General features: G+C 40.5%; 1 protein-coding gene across 3 annotated transcripts in view; it reads left to right on the forward strand.

The window, feature by feature from the left end:
* Positions 1–14465, forward strand: part of DENND1A (DENN domain containing 1A) — a 532587-nt gene that overhangs the window by 276331 nt on the left and 241791 nt on the right. For all 3 annotated transcript variants that reach the window (XM_070045680.1, XM_060300451.1, XM_060300453.2), the window contains exon 8: positions 13295–13405. In XM_070045680.1, coding sequence (XP_069901781.1) covers positions 13295–13405 — 111 coding nt within the window. The remainder of the gene's footprint in view (positions 1–13294; positions 13406–14465) is intronic.

Genomic DNA, 14465 nt, shown 5'->3' on the forward strand with positions numbered 1-14465 from the left:
TTCTTATATATTGTTTTACACTTTGAGCCCATAATTTTACCTTTCATCTCTCAAAAAATTCCATTGAAATGATAAGAGAACTATAAAATTAAGGAGAAAAATGTCCACGTAATGGCAGAAGGAGCCACCATGAGGTAGAAAATTTGAGGAATTTCTGCAACGTAAAGGAGATGGTTATTGAGCAGTCAAGAGGGTGTAGACAATGAAGGAACCCAAAAAGAACTGGAAAAGTCCTGCAGAAAGAGCAGAAGCCAGGGCTGTGGCATGGAACGTTTATAAAAATTGATTATGGGGCTTCCCTGGTGGCGCAGTGGTTGAGAGTCCGCCTGCCGATGCAGGGGGCACGGGTTCGTGCCCCGGTCCGGGAAGATCCCACGTGCCGTGGAGCGGCTGGGCCCGTGAGCCATGGCCGCTGAGCCTGAGCGTCCGGAGCCTGTGCTCCGCAATGGGAGAGGCCACAGCAGTGAGAGACCCGCATACCACAAAAAAAAAAAAAAAAAAAAAATTGATTATGTGTTAGATTGCACTGAAGAATTCAAAATAGGAAAACTCAAACTCTTACAGGCCACTGTCTTTTATTACAATGAAATAAACCTAGAAATTAATGATGAATAAAGATTTAAAAAATATTCATCTACTTGAAGGAGTGGTTGGGTCAAAGAAGATAAAACATTGAAATTGGATATTATTTAGATAATAATAATTATCGAATAATTAGTGAGAACACTGAACAACAAAAACCTAACAGATTTGGCCAAAACTACTCTTGTGAAAATTCATAGCTTTGGATGCTTTCATTATAAATAATAACTTTAGAAAATTATGAACTTGACTTGCAATTCAAGAAGCCAGAAGAAGGATAGCGATAAAAAAATCCGAACTTGAAGAATAAATTACAATGTAATTAGTTAGAAAATATTGTTAAAGTAAAATTGAAAAATAGACTTTTTAAAAACTAAATTTCTAAAAACAACAAAATAATCTTAGACGTATGCAATAAATTTGAAAATTGTGATAATATAAAATTTTCTAGAAAAATGTAACTGATCCAAGTCACCCTAAGAAATAGGAAATATGAGTATAGAATCATAACTTGGAAAGATTAATGGAGTTCTATTGACCTTCTCCACCCCTCGCTGCTATGAATGTGTCAGGTTTAGTTGGTTATATAGGCATGGTAAGGAACAGATATTATTACTGTTTAAACCATTCCAAGTCATAGGAATGGTATGTATATATGTGTATTATAAGCAGCAAAAGAGGGCTTCCCTGGTGGCGCAGTGGTTGAGAGTCTGCCTGCCGATGAAGGGGACGCGGGTTCGTGCCCCGGTCCGGGAGGATCCCACGTGCTGCGGAGCAGCTGGATCCGTGAGCTATGGCCTCTGGGCCTGCGCGTCTGGAGCCTGTGCTCCGCAACGGGAGAGGCCACAGCAGTAAGAGACCCGCATACCGCAAAAAAAAAAAAAAAAAAAAAAGAAGCAAAAGAAAAAATCATTGTAATCCCTGAGAAAGTCATGTTCTGAGTTTTTCTTTTCTTCATTTCTGTGATAGTAGTAGTTTTCAAGTTGTTCTACCTGGAGCCCTGCCTGAGGTTCTTTGGGACATGGGAAGGACTGAGGGAGCTAAACGGCTGACCCACCAGGGCATGGATGCTTCTGCTTTATTCAGAGCAGGTTCATTTCTATCTACTTAAATTGGGAATTCAGTAATATTTTGTTTGAGATAAAAGGGTTCTTTTGATTTTTTTTTTTTTTAAAGCTTGGAAGCTACATTTTAAAAAACACAATGGGGGAGGATCATATCAATTATATACCTTTATACCTGCTTTTTCTATGACAATGTATTATGAAAATTTACCTGTGTTATGAAAAATTCTTTACAAATATCTTTGTTGTAAAAAAAATCAAACAATTCAGAAGTACATATTAAAAAAAGTGAAAGGTCCCACATTACCACCATCCCAGCCCCACCATCCCTCCCCCACCCCAATCCCATTCTCCATCCAGAGTTTGATGAGTGTCATTTCAGACCTTTCTCTGTGAATTTACATGTTAAATGTATGAATCCTTGTGTGTTGTAGACATTTTTTTAGACATAAAACAGTACTATTCATACTGTTTGGCAACTTATTTTTTTAATGTACTCTCAAAACTGTTCATATCTTTCATCTATGTTAAGTGATATTTTTATTTAATGGTATTTTATTCTTATGAAAGTAATACATATTAACGGCTTAAACAAACATGTAGTATCACATAATTGTTGATGAAGTTTCCAAATTTTCCTTTATTCCCGTTCCCCAGAGGCAGCTACCTTCAGGTTTTTAGCAGTTGTAGTATTTCTCTCCATGTGTTTACCTGACATGCTCATATTGCTGTTCTTAATTTTTCTGTTTCAGATAACAGTTATTGACTTTCTCATGGAAGATGAATTTAGGTCTTTTATTACCTCTGATCCCCTCTCCCCCAGAAACACACATATACATAAAGTATCCTTTTCTCACTCACGTTTCCCCTCCCCCATCCTTTCTCTGTCTTCAGGAAAAAATTTAAATCAAAAGTTAATGTTTACATTTCAATGAACAAGCTGAATCATATGATAGATTATGATATGTTTTCTTTCTTATACTTTTGTCAAATAAGAGTTCCTGGATTTCACATCTTACTACTTATCTTATTCCTTTATTTTGGTGAAACATTTTCCAGTAGTTTCCTGACAGTGTTGGGGGCAACATGTTTAGACCTTGCATGACTGCGAATGACTTTATTCTACTCTAGATAGGGTTGGGAATTACCCTCAGAGCTTTGAAGACATAGCTCCATTGACTTCTAGATTTCACGTTGAAGCTTAGAAGTCTTGATCCATTCTGATTGCTGGGGTCTTTTTTTGTTTTTATTTTGGGTGGGGTTTTTTTGGATCCTTTATTTGTCTCTAGTATCTTGAAATTGTACAGTGATTTGCCTTGCTATGGGTCCATTTTCATCTACTGTGCTGGATATTTGGTGGACCCATACAGTCTGAAAATTCATGTCCTTTAGAGCTGGGAAATGTTCTCACATTATTTCTTTGAAAAAATTCTTCTTTATTTTTTTCTCTTTTCTTTCTCTGGGGTCTCTATGGTGGCATGTTAAGCTTCCTAGTGTTGATCCTTTAATTTTCATAACTTTTCTATTTTCCATGTCTCTTTTGGTCTTCTTTCTACTTTCTTCAACTAATCTTTCCACCCTTTTGAATTCTTTACTTCTGCCATCACTGTTAATATCCAAGAGCTTTTTGGTGTTGTACAATAGATTATTCATTTTTTAATGGCATCTTGTTTCATGGGTACAACATTTCTTCTTATTGCTTTGACACTGTTATTCATAAATTAAAAATTTTTTTCTTCTCTTTGCATTGTTTTCTTGCTTAGAGGTCCTCTCTTCTGTTTGTTTTGTTCTGTATCTTTGATTGTAGAGGCCTTTCCTCAAATAGGTGCCCAATCCTATCTGAGTGAGGCCTTAAAAAGCTAATTGGAAGCTCTGTGTTCATGAATGGGGCTTGTTACCTGGTGGGCTTTACTGTAGATCATGGCTTAGAGGCCTGGCTACTGGGGATGAGGGGAGGATTTTAAATGTCAATATCAGAATCTTTTCTTTTGGACTAGTCAGTTTTCTCTTGCCAGTGACTGTAAGCTTCATAACACGTGTTCTGGAAGCTGAGTGGGGTGGTAAGTTATAGGATATGAACATTTAGCATGTATACTTTAAGCTCCCCTCCCATTTTTTGTTTAATTCTTTATCCCCTGTCCTCAGCTGTACCTAGTGTTCCCAAACCTTTCTGGTTACTAGAAAGTAAACAGTTTTTCCTCAGGAGGGGTGCCAAAAGGCCAGTTGACTAGCTGAGTGAGGTGGGAGAGGAGAATCTTGGGATCGAATTACTCTTCTTTTTATCGCCACCCTTCCCCTAGCCTTTAGAGGTGCTCGGTGTCTGCAGTTCCTGAACTTTTTTGGAGTTCTGTGGTGTAAGTTGGGTTGGATGCTTGCTGCCCTGTGCCCCGGGCCCAGCCTTTTCTGGGCTGCCAAGTCATTCTTCTTTAGTTTCTCAACTAAAGTTTCGGTTGACACTCTTGAAGAACCAGATCATTCTTTGTTGTGCAGGATCGTTTTGTATGTTGTGGGGTGTTTAACAGCATCCCTGGGCTCTCTCTACCCACTGTAAGATGGTACCCGCCCCCCCCCCCCCCAGCTGTGACAACCAAAAATATCTTCAGACATTGCCAGAAGCCCACTGGGGCGAATGACCCAGGTTGAGAACCATTTATTTAATAACATCTGGCTTCCAAAAAATTTGACATCTCTCTTCCATTACTATCTTTTCTCCTGTTCTTTGAGGTTTACATCTTTTAAAATTATTTCATTGTGACTTTTCCTGGCAGGGGGTGGTGAGGATTGCATGGTATCAGGAGAGAGAAAATATGTATTAAACAAATACATATGTTTAATCCACCATATTTTACTGGAAATCCCCACATATTTTAACTATGTTTCACCTACTAACAGACATTTAGATTGTCTCTAATGTTTTGCTATTATAACAATGTTATAATAACAATTATTGCCTAGGTTAAGTTCATCTTTCTATTTTTTAATTTTAAGGACTGAGAATTACTCAAGAACTTTAAGGTACCTGAAAGTCCTGACAGTTTCTCAATTTTCAAAACCACAATTACTGAGATTAGACATAGTGTAGGAAAAAAAAAATTTATCTTCTTCATAACCCCACCTCCAATTCCTGTTTGCACTGTATGCTACCTCCCCTTCCCCCGCCATTAAAAAAAATTTGCATTCCCTCTGCTGGTTTTGCCACTAATGAACCAATTCCCTGTGTATGACCCATTGTCCCCTAAATCTTCCTTTGCAGACCAGTAAAAGGCTGGCCTTGTTTGTTTCTAAGTGAGAATAATAAAAACAATCTGCCAGACTCCTAACATACATGGTTCCATTTAAATCCTTACAGCTATTCTGTGAGAGGTAGACGTGAGCCTCATTTTACATGTGGGGACCCAGGGCTCACAGGCCTGAGGTTATAGCACAAGGTCTGCTTCCAAATGGGGTGTAGTGACCCAGGTTTGTAAGGAACCAAAACATTTTGTTTCCATTATACCCCCCTGCGTCCCTACAGTTGACTTTTGATATTCATGAGGAATGGAAAAAGGAAAAGAAATGATTTTTCATATTTCCAGTATGAAATGAAGCAGGAAAGCTTTTCCTCTAAGGAGAATCTGAACTTTTGTAGGACCAATTTGTGTGATTTTTGACATAGAATCGCTATTGAGCTCTAGCCATGTTGAAATTTGCATTTTAATCTCTTGGCAGGTTTTCAAGGATTAATTTAAAATGACTGAATTGCTGCATTGCAAATTGAAACAAGCAATAACGAAGGGGTTGTTAATATGATATAGTCTGCTGTAGTGGAAAGAACATGAGTTTTGGAGACAGCCAGACACTGGGCTCCACCACTCTGGGACCTTGGGATACTTACTTATATTCTCAAGCCTCCTTATCTAATAAAGGAAAGTGGGAGGAACAAGTGAACTATTACATGTAAAGTTCCAAGTTCAATGCCTGGTGCCACAGAGATACTGCTTTTGATGGTCCTTTCTTTCCCTTTGTCCTTCAGCTTTCCTAAAATTCTAGTCTTAACCTCTCTTGAGTTGTGGCCAAGGGCTAGGGAGCATTACTTCTTGGAGCTTATCTTTTCTTGGTTTTTGCTGACATTTTTGGTTGTGAAGAGCAACACTTTTCATGGAGTGTATGTTTGGCCACAAAAGTCTCTTAGCAGCCACCATTGACTGGAAATGGTACAAGAAATAGAGTCCAGGACTCTAGTGCCTGTCATGTGGGAGATGTTGTGTACACATTTATTGATTATCTCCTCTTAGGGACTTCTGGACTAAGAGAATAAGCAAAGAAAAGGGTAAAAGGACTTTGGGATATGGAACTTGATTCTGTCAGCAGATAATTATATTCTTCTGAACAGCTTCAGAGAAGGGTTAATGTGAGAGAGAGAAAGGAGGTAGTATTGATTGAACACGCACTGTGGATCAGATCAGGTACTATTTGTTATATCATGAAATCTTCACAGCAGCCTTACAGTATGGTTGTTATCCCTGATCTGAAGAGGAGATAGAGCCCAGAGACATGAAGTAACTTACCCCTAGCCACCCAGCCAGTAAATGCTAAACCAGCATTCACGCTCAGGTCAGTCTGATTCCATCACCAAGACGCTGCTGGGTCCTGGGCTTCTGCTCCTTGGCTCCCAGTACCTTCCTAAGAAATCACTCATCCTAAGTGTAAATTATAGAATTAATTGTGTGACTGTTTTTATCAGTTCTCCTTCCATAAGGATAGGGATCAGATTTTTTCATCACTGCATCTCCGTAATTAGCACTGTACCTAGAACAGAGTAGATATTCAGTACGTATTTACGGAATGACTGAATGATTGAATGAATGAATGAATTAGCAATGCAGTCACTCTCAGGAGAAGGAAAAATAACAGTTCCTTTCACTTGGCTTTTGGGCCAGTGCGTCTGCAAGATGTTAATGAAAAGCAAATGGAGAAAATTAAGTCTTTCCACTTTCAGATCCCTGTTGAACTTAATTCTCATTATTTCTACAATTTCTGTGTAAAAATATTTTCTTCTTTTTCACTGAAAAACTATCACTATGTAATTGCTCTTCAGGGTTTTTTCTGTCTATCAAGTTAACACATGTAGGAGTGAATTTTATACAGGCAATAATTAAATGAGCATAAATCTTTATAAATTTAAACAGTTGACCTGCATTTTAAAAAAAAGTCACAGATCATGAACAGATATGTATTCATAATTACATTGTAAACTGGCTCTCTAAGGAATTTTTTTAGTGGCCAGGGTTTGAAGTTTACTTTTGATTAATGGATAATCATATAGACCTTCTTTTAGAATATTAAACAAACCTGTCTTAATTATCTGGCCTGTGTCATACCAAGTGGTTAATGATGCGAGGAAAGCATTTAGAACGGACAGTTACATATAACATTGCCCAGACTCCACTTTGTCAAAAGATGCACCATGATATAGAAAAGATTTATGAACTCATCATGACTTTCAAAAATAAACAAAGTTGAAGTGGTAGTAGAAGACCTATTTTCAAGTACTGAGATTATAGAGAATTCCATTGTTGCTGTTAAGAGTTGTCAGGTAATTGTTTATTCTAATGGTTTTTCCATTCATACAGAGGGATAAAAGTTGACCTCCGGGTAAACTCTGCTTTCTTTCCTATAAGATACTTCTCTGATTTGATTGCTTGTGTGAGTTTGTGGGATTCTTCCTCAAACAGATTATTTTAGAATCCAAATTTATAATTTCTTTTTAAGAATCCTACACAACTAAAATGACCTAAATTCTTATTTTAAAAATTAATTGAGGATTTTAAAGGTTTACATTATGGTAAAATAATCTGAGCAAGAGTTATTTCAGGAAATAAGGCCCTTGGACAAAACCAGCCTCTTGCCTTAGAAACCTCCTCCAGACACAGTACAGTAAGTCTTTATCATCTATACTGTGTATAAAGCTGAGAGTGACAAAGACTAATAAAATGACAGACCGTGGGGCGGACTAGCATCTGTTTCGAAGGCTCCAAGGAGTACCCAGCTTAGAGTCAGTCCTTTAGTTTGGGGATTATCTCATTTCCCTAAGGTACTGAACCTAAGACCCTTTTTCTCTGAGCCCCACTGTATCCCCTCCCTTCCGAGGCCCATTCCACCTCCCATCAGCACCCCCACCCCCACCTGCTTCCTCACCCGGGGCGTGGATCGCAGTGAGCCTGAAGTCCCCAGCCACCTGGATCGGCACAGGAGCCAGCAGGGACAACTAAAAGGGAGCAGCCATTATGGGGCTTCTCCTGGGGGAAATGGGGTTCTGCCAAGTGTCTTCCTTTCTTCTTTGTCTGGATTTAGAGCCACAGAGAGTTAGAGCTGGAAGTGTTCTTCCGCGCTGTTGCTTTTGTAGAAATGAAAAGCCTGGAGAGCCTTGTACGTGCCTCTTCTGAAGCTCAACTTCCGGGCTGCTCTTTCTCTGTTAACCAGAGACCTTTCTCGGACTTGAGCCCTGTTCGGCCTGGAAAGTGGTCAGCTTTGTGTCCCTGCTGCCCAGCCCTACAGAGTGGGCCCAAATAATAATTACTAGGCATATAGGAGGATGCTCAGAGGCACATAACTATATGTAACTGAAAATATGCTTAAACTCCATGAATAGAAAAGGAACGTTCTTCCTTAAGCCTAAAAACTTACTAGCACTGAGAAAACTGAGCCCTTTTGAGCATGGACACTGGGAAGTAGTCTGTCTAAGCAAGGTTTTCCTTTTTAGCAAGTGAGTCACATGGAGGAGTAATTGTCAGGGAATAAAGGGGGTGGTTATTTAGGCTTCGCCATGATGGCATTATAACCCAGGACACTGGGCCTAAGACTAGGTGGACAGCAATACGATGTTTGACAGGATTGATGGTTCTTTAGAAGGAGGATTGATCCTTCATTAAAAGACTGGACTCTCCCTTTAAAAAAAACTTGTTGGGCAAGTGGACAGATGTCGCGCACAGGAACCTGGAAGTCTGGGCCTTGTCCCAGATCCTTCCTGCCCCCTTTCAGAGTCTGATCTATTGTCAAGTCCTGTGATTCCACTTTACAGAGATCTGTGACATTCATATTCAAAGCTTTTATCTGAATAGCTTGTACTCATTCTTTCCCTGAATGTGGCAGTAGCCTGTTAGCTGCTTGCCCTGCCTCCGGCTTGCCCTCTCTTGTGCATCCTCTCCAGGACCTCTAGGAAGATCTTTCCGCAACAGGATAGGACCATCCTGATTCTTCAGCAGCTCCTTGTTACCTCCCTGTTATTATCAAGTCTAGGCTCCCACAGGATCTGAACTCAGCTCCCCTGCCCCAGCACGCTCCCTGCCCTGCACCCTGCCCTTCACTCCACTGACCTGCATAGAGCTGCTCTCTCCCCCTTGCCTCTGGCTGGAACACGCTTCTCCCCCTGTCCCCTAAGTGAACCCCCTGTTGGGAGGCCCAGAGAAGTATCTTCTCCTCTGTCAAGTCTTCCCCAGCCTTCCCCCCATATCCATCTGGCAGAGTTGAATCTTCCCTTCTCAGCCAGCCCTGGCGCATGTCTAGCCTGGATCACAGTTCTTGGCATATGAGGTTTCTGGGTCTAACGCTGCTCCTAGAAAATTGGGATCATGTTTAGTTAATCTCTGCAGGCCTAGCTCCCAGGGTGGTACTAAGCACTTAGTAGGAGTCAAACAGGTGTTTGTTGACTGGCTGATTATAGGAGACAGAAATGGAAGATTGAAGACTTAGTTCCACTGAAGCCAAATGCTGGGAGAAAGTGGCATACCTGTGTTTTTTAATAAATATAAGCTCACAGTGTGTTCTGGCTACAGTCTTAACTTAGGACAACTTGCTGTGGAAGCCTTCTCTTCTTATTCCTCGTCCCCTGACCTCTCTGTGAAATGTACACCTGCCTCTGTGTACAGTTCTCCCTGCCCCCTGCCCCAGTTACCTGAAGAACAAATCACCTATTTCTTTACATTTTAAATGAATGTAGGGACTTCCCTGGTGGCACAGTGGTTAAGACTCCACACTCCCAATGCAGGGGGCCCGGGTTCGATCCCTGGTCCGGGAACTAGATCCCATATGCATGCCACAACTGAGAGTTTGAATGCTGCAACTAAGGAGCCCGCTTGCTGCAACTAAGACCCAACACAACCAAATAAATAAACAAATAAACAAACAAACAAAAATGAATGTAGCCACTGACACCTTTAAAAGCTCTCCCTCCTCCAGCTACCTTACCTGACTTTGTGAGTCTCCAATGTCAGTTCTTTTCCTGTGGGCCCTTCATCATTACTAAGTAATTGATCACTTCATCCAACTCAGACCCAGGTTTTCTGAAGTCAAGTGGTCCATTCTTCCTAACGTACCACGTTGTCCCCCTTCGAGGCCCTCGTGTTTCTCTTATACCACCCTGCTCACGCCTGAGCTAACGAGCAGTAGTCTTCAGTCAGTTGCTTTCTCCACTCATTGATTCTCTCTTTCATCAAACTGCTAAGATGATGGGGTACATCATTTTACCCAAAGGGATCTCAGTCTGGTGGCAAAAACATACTTGTAACTGAGTGATTATATGATAGAGACAAATTGTCATGGAATCACAAAGGGCAGCTTGACAAATGAGGAGTTGAGGAAGCCTTTCAGGAGAAGGTGACATTTGAGCTGAGTCATGAAAAGTAAATGGGTGTCCTCAAGGAAGAGAAGAGCCTTCTAGGCAGAGGAAACAGAGGAAGTAAAGGCCTGGGGGTGTGAAAAGCATGGCAGGTCTGAGAAATTGAGGGTGGTTGTAGCTTAAGCTACCGGATTCTTAAAGGCAGGGGGAAGGAGGCCCCTCTCTCTGAGGGCTTTTCTTCTGAGATAAGGCTTGATGGGAGCTGCAAGGGCTCCCTCCAGGTGTTCCCAAGGTCCGTTCTGCCCCACAGGTGCTGCTGTGGCTGATCGAGGTTTCCAGTCCATTCCCACCCACTCCCACTGCCTAGGCGGGTGGCGTCCCAGAAGGAAAGAGGCAGGGAGGAAGCAGATAAGAAAGACAGCTTCTGTTTAGACACAAATATCTTGGTAATCAGCACAGATGGGATGAGAAATACCAAAAAAAGTACATGACAGTTTAGAGAGAATTTGGTTAAATGTTACATATTTTTAACATACCTGTGTAGAGTTTTTGGACCAAGCACCTGAATCCTTCAGAACCTGGTTGGCCTGGGGGTTATGCCTCAACCAAGTGGTGTTTTTATTTCAGAAATGTTCCCTTTCCCATCCACAAAAGTATCCTTGTGATTTTTTTTCTCCCACCAAAATAAGGCGCAGGATTTGTCTCTGACGCTGTGTCTCCCTATTTGGACGGCAAGCTGTGTAACATATTTCTACCCAGCGTGAAGCTTCTTGGCAGACTCTTGAGGCCACGTTTTGGTGGCTTCAGAGTTATCTTTGGATCTGTCAAAAGTGCTAATGGGCTTTCTGGCCTTCTTTAAGCTCCTCATTTCTATTTTCTTTTTACTTCCATCCTCTCCTAAAAGAAAAATTCATGTAATTCATCAGCAGTTAAGCATTTTACTGAAATGCTCAGCTGAGGGCCTTGTATTTTTGTTTGCGAGAATAACTCTGCCATGTCACTGTCTTCAGAACAAACCCCACCCTGACTTCATTAGCTCAGCACTCCTCAGTCCACTGGGCCAGAGGTACACTTGTTGACTAATTTATACTGCCTTTCTTGTTTGCTCAGTTTTGTTTTTCAAGTTTGTGTGGCGGTTAGAGCGAGAGTTTGGGGTTCAGGAAACCTGGTTTTGAAACTTGGCCCTGTCCAGCTGGGTGACCTTTGGAAGACTGTTTAACCTTCCTGAGCCTCAGTTTCCCCATCTATAAAATGGAGATGATAATGCCTTCCTCAGGGTTGTTGAGAAGATTAGAGAGAATGCAGGTAAAGCACCTATTTTCTGGCCCACAAGGATTACTCAATAAATGGAATAACAATTTTTAACAGAAATACTTTTTCTTTTGCCATACTTTGATCCTGCATGTTCTTTCCAAATACAAGTTTTATCTACTATTTTTCGTGGTGGTTAAAAAAAAGAAAAACAACAACAACAACAACACAGGTTTAAAGACAAACCCACCCAAGACTGAGCAATGCCTTATCCGCTTACTATATGACCTTGGTCAAGTTACTTCTCTGTGCCTCTGTTTTCTTATCTGTATATAGAGATGATAATGTTTGTTCAAGGAGTGGCTTCAAGATGAGTGAAATAATATATGTAAAGCCTCATATATTGTAGATATTTAAAAGTATTTAAGAGGAAGAATGTAATGTAAGGGAAAGTATAGGGCTATGGTGTTGCATCTGTGTCCAAACTCTGACTGTACCAGTTACTGAATCTCTCCTAGACTTAGTTTACCTATATGTTGGAAAGAATAATACCTCATTGGATTTTTGTGAAGATTGCTTAAAATTACACGTTTAAGAGTACCTGGTCCAGTGCCTGGGACTTGGTAGGTAGTCAGTATGCAGACCTATTAATTCACTCATGCTTTATTTATAAAGGTCGATAGTTAACCTGGTACTCAAATCAAACAATAATAAATCATAAGTGCTCATTCTTATTCCCAACCCATAATATTGTCAAAAAGCACTTTATGCTACTTTGCATATAAAATCCACCTGGTTTACTTGAATTTATGGGTTATGGATCTTTCATCATTATAAACTGCAACCCCTGGCAATAGCCATCCTTCCCTCTCCAACCCCCTTCATTTTCAGAGGATTATGTTGTATGGCATTGAAAACCTGTAACATTGAAGAAATTAGCATATTCATGTGTATTATTAAAGTCAGGTGGGTATAGAAAAGGTTGCAGAAATGAAACACATTACACTTTTTCTGAAATCTGAAGAGTACTGATCTACAGTACTAATAAAAGGAGTGAAGCGCAGGCTACACACAAAAGCTAGTTTAAAACACTGCTTTGTCACAACTTGCTACTGCTTGTCTTCAATGGCTTTTTCCCCCTTTTGATGAAATACCTGGAAATTGTAGATCTTGGAAATTGCTTTACTTCCAGCCGAGGCATTTTAGAGAATGTAAACCGTGGAGGAGGGGACCCCAGCAGTGATGACAGGAGAGGAGCATGCCTGGCCTTTGCAGGTGGGGCCTGTTGGACAGAAACAGGCTCTGTGCCAGAAGCGTTTTGGTCCCTGGGTACTTTCTTTTGCTTAGACGTATGGCACAGTGCATTGGGAAAGTTCTAGGACCCAGGGTCAGAGGATATGAGCTGCGGTCTCATCTTCACTGCTCATTAGGGTTTTTGATCTTGGCATCTCTCTCTTGCCTTGGTTTCCTCATTTTTAAGATTGCAGACTTCTTGTCCGGCTCACCTTTCGGAGCTGACGTGAAGAACAAGCACAGTGCTGCATGTGACTTCACGTTGCAAACTGTAATCACCACCCAAAGGTGTGATTGCTCAGACTCCTTCATCTCTAAGGTCTCTTCCAACTTTACATTGCATGATTTACATGTGAGTGAGATTTGGCCTCCCAGGGAGGAAGCATAGGACTGGGGAAGAGGGGAGTATGCTTTCTGATCATTTTCTGTTTCGGGTGCTTCTGTTAGATTCCGTTTTTAATAAGAACAAACAAAGTAATCCCCAAACCTCCCTTCTTCTTTCTCCTAGAGAAATCTGACAGAGTATTTTGTGGCTGTGGACGTAAACAACATGCTGCATCTGTACGCGAGCATGCTCTGCGAGCGCCGGATCCTCATCATCTGCAGCAAGCTCAGCACTGTGAGTAGACAGTCGAGGCGGGCTTTTGAATTTTATTTTAATTGAAAGATGTATCGGAAAGATTAAAGGAGAGTTTAGAAGAAGAAATCAACCACAATCCCCTCAGGTAGTAACATGTCATTTTCATTAATTATTCATGTTCCTTCACAGTGTCAATGCACATTTCATTTATTCTTGTAGTTTCACAATCAATTATAAATAGTTTCCCATTTGATCGTGTGTTATGAACACTTTACATATTTCCACATTCTTCCATTATTGTCATTTGTTATATGTCTGTATCATATTCCATTATACTGATGTGTCATCACTTGCTAAACCTTTTTTCTCTTCATGGCCATTTAGGTAGTTCGTAGTTTAATCCTTTAGTAGCTAGCACTGCAGTGAACATCTTTCGGCTGCATTTGACTGATACAGTTTGTATTCTAAGCATTGGGACCACTGGGTCAAAGGACTGAATAAGTGCTATGACTTATGGATGCCAAATTGCTTCCCAAACAGGCTGTGCTTTTTTATAGTGGATGCTGCCAGCTGTGCGTGAGTGTACCATTTGCACTGCAGCCTTGCCAGAATTGTGTGTGTGCTCATGGACATGTGCTTTAATTTACCTAATAAAATAGGCGTCAAATGGTATTGCAGGTTTGCTTTATTTTTAATTTCTTTGGTTAAAGGTAACAACATTTTCCATGCGTTTCCCCCCCCCCCCCAATTTGCATTTTGTTAATGTCTTTTCTCATTTATCTTATAGGGCTCTTGATTTTAAAAAAATAAATTGGGATGAGCTCTTTTTATATTGTAAAAACTTTTACTATATAATATAAATACTTTTCTTATTCTTTTTATGTTAGTTTTTTTAACTTGCTAAGGATAGGAGTTTATATTTTTCCCAGTATCTATTATGAAAATTCTCAAACACAGAAAACTGAAATCAGTTTGCAGTGAACATCCACGTTATTCCATCTAGATTCTGCCATTAACATATTTCTGTGCTTGCTTTGGCACATCTTTATCCATCTATCCATCCCTCATACCATCCATCAAGCCATTTTATTTTTTGATG

This window comes from Globicephala melas, chromosome 6, assembly GCF_963455315.2.
Source record: "Globicephala melas chromosome 6, mGloMel1.2, whole genome shotgun sequence".
Lineage (NCBI taxonomy): Eukaryota > Metazoa > Chordata > Mammalia > Artiodactyla > Delphinidae > Globicephala > Globicephala melas.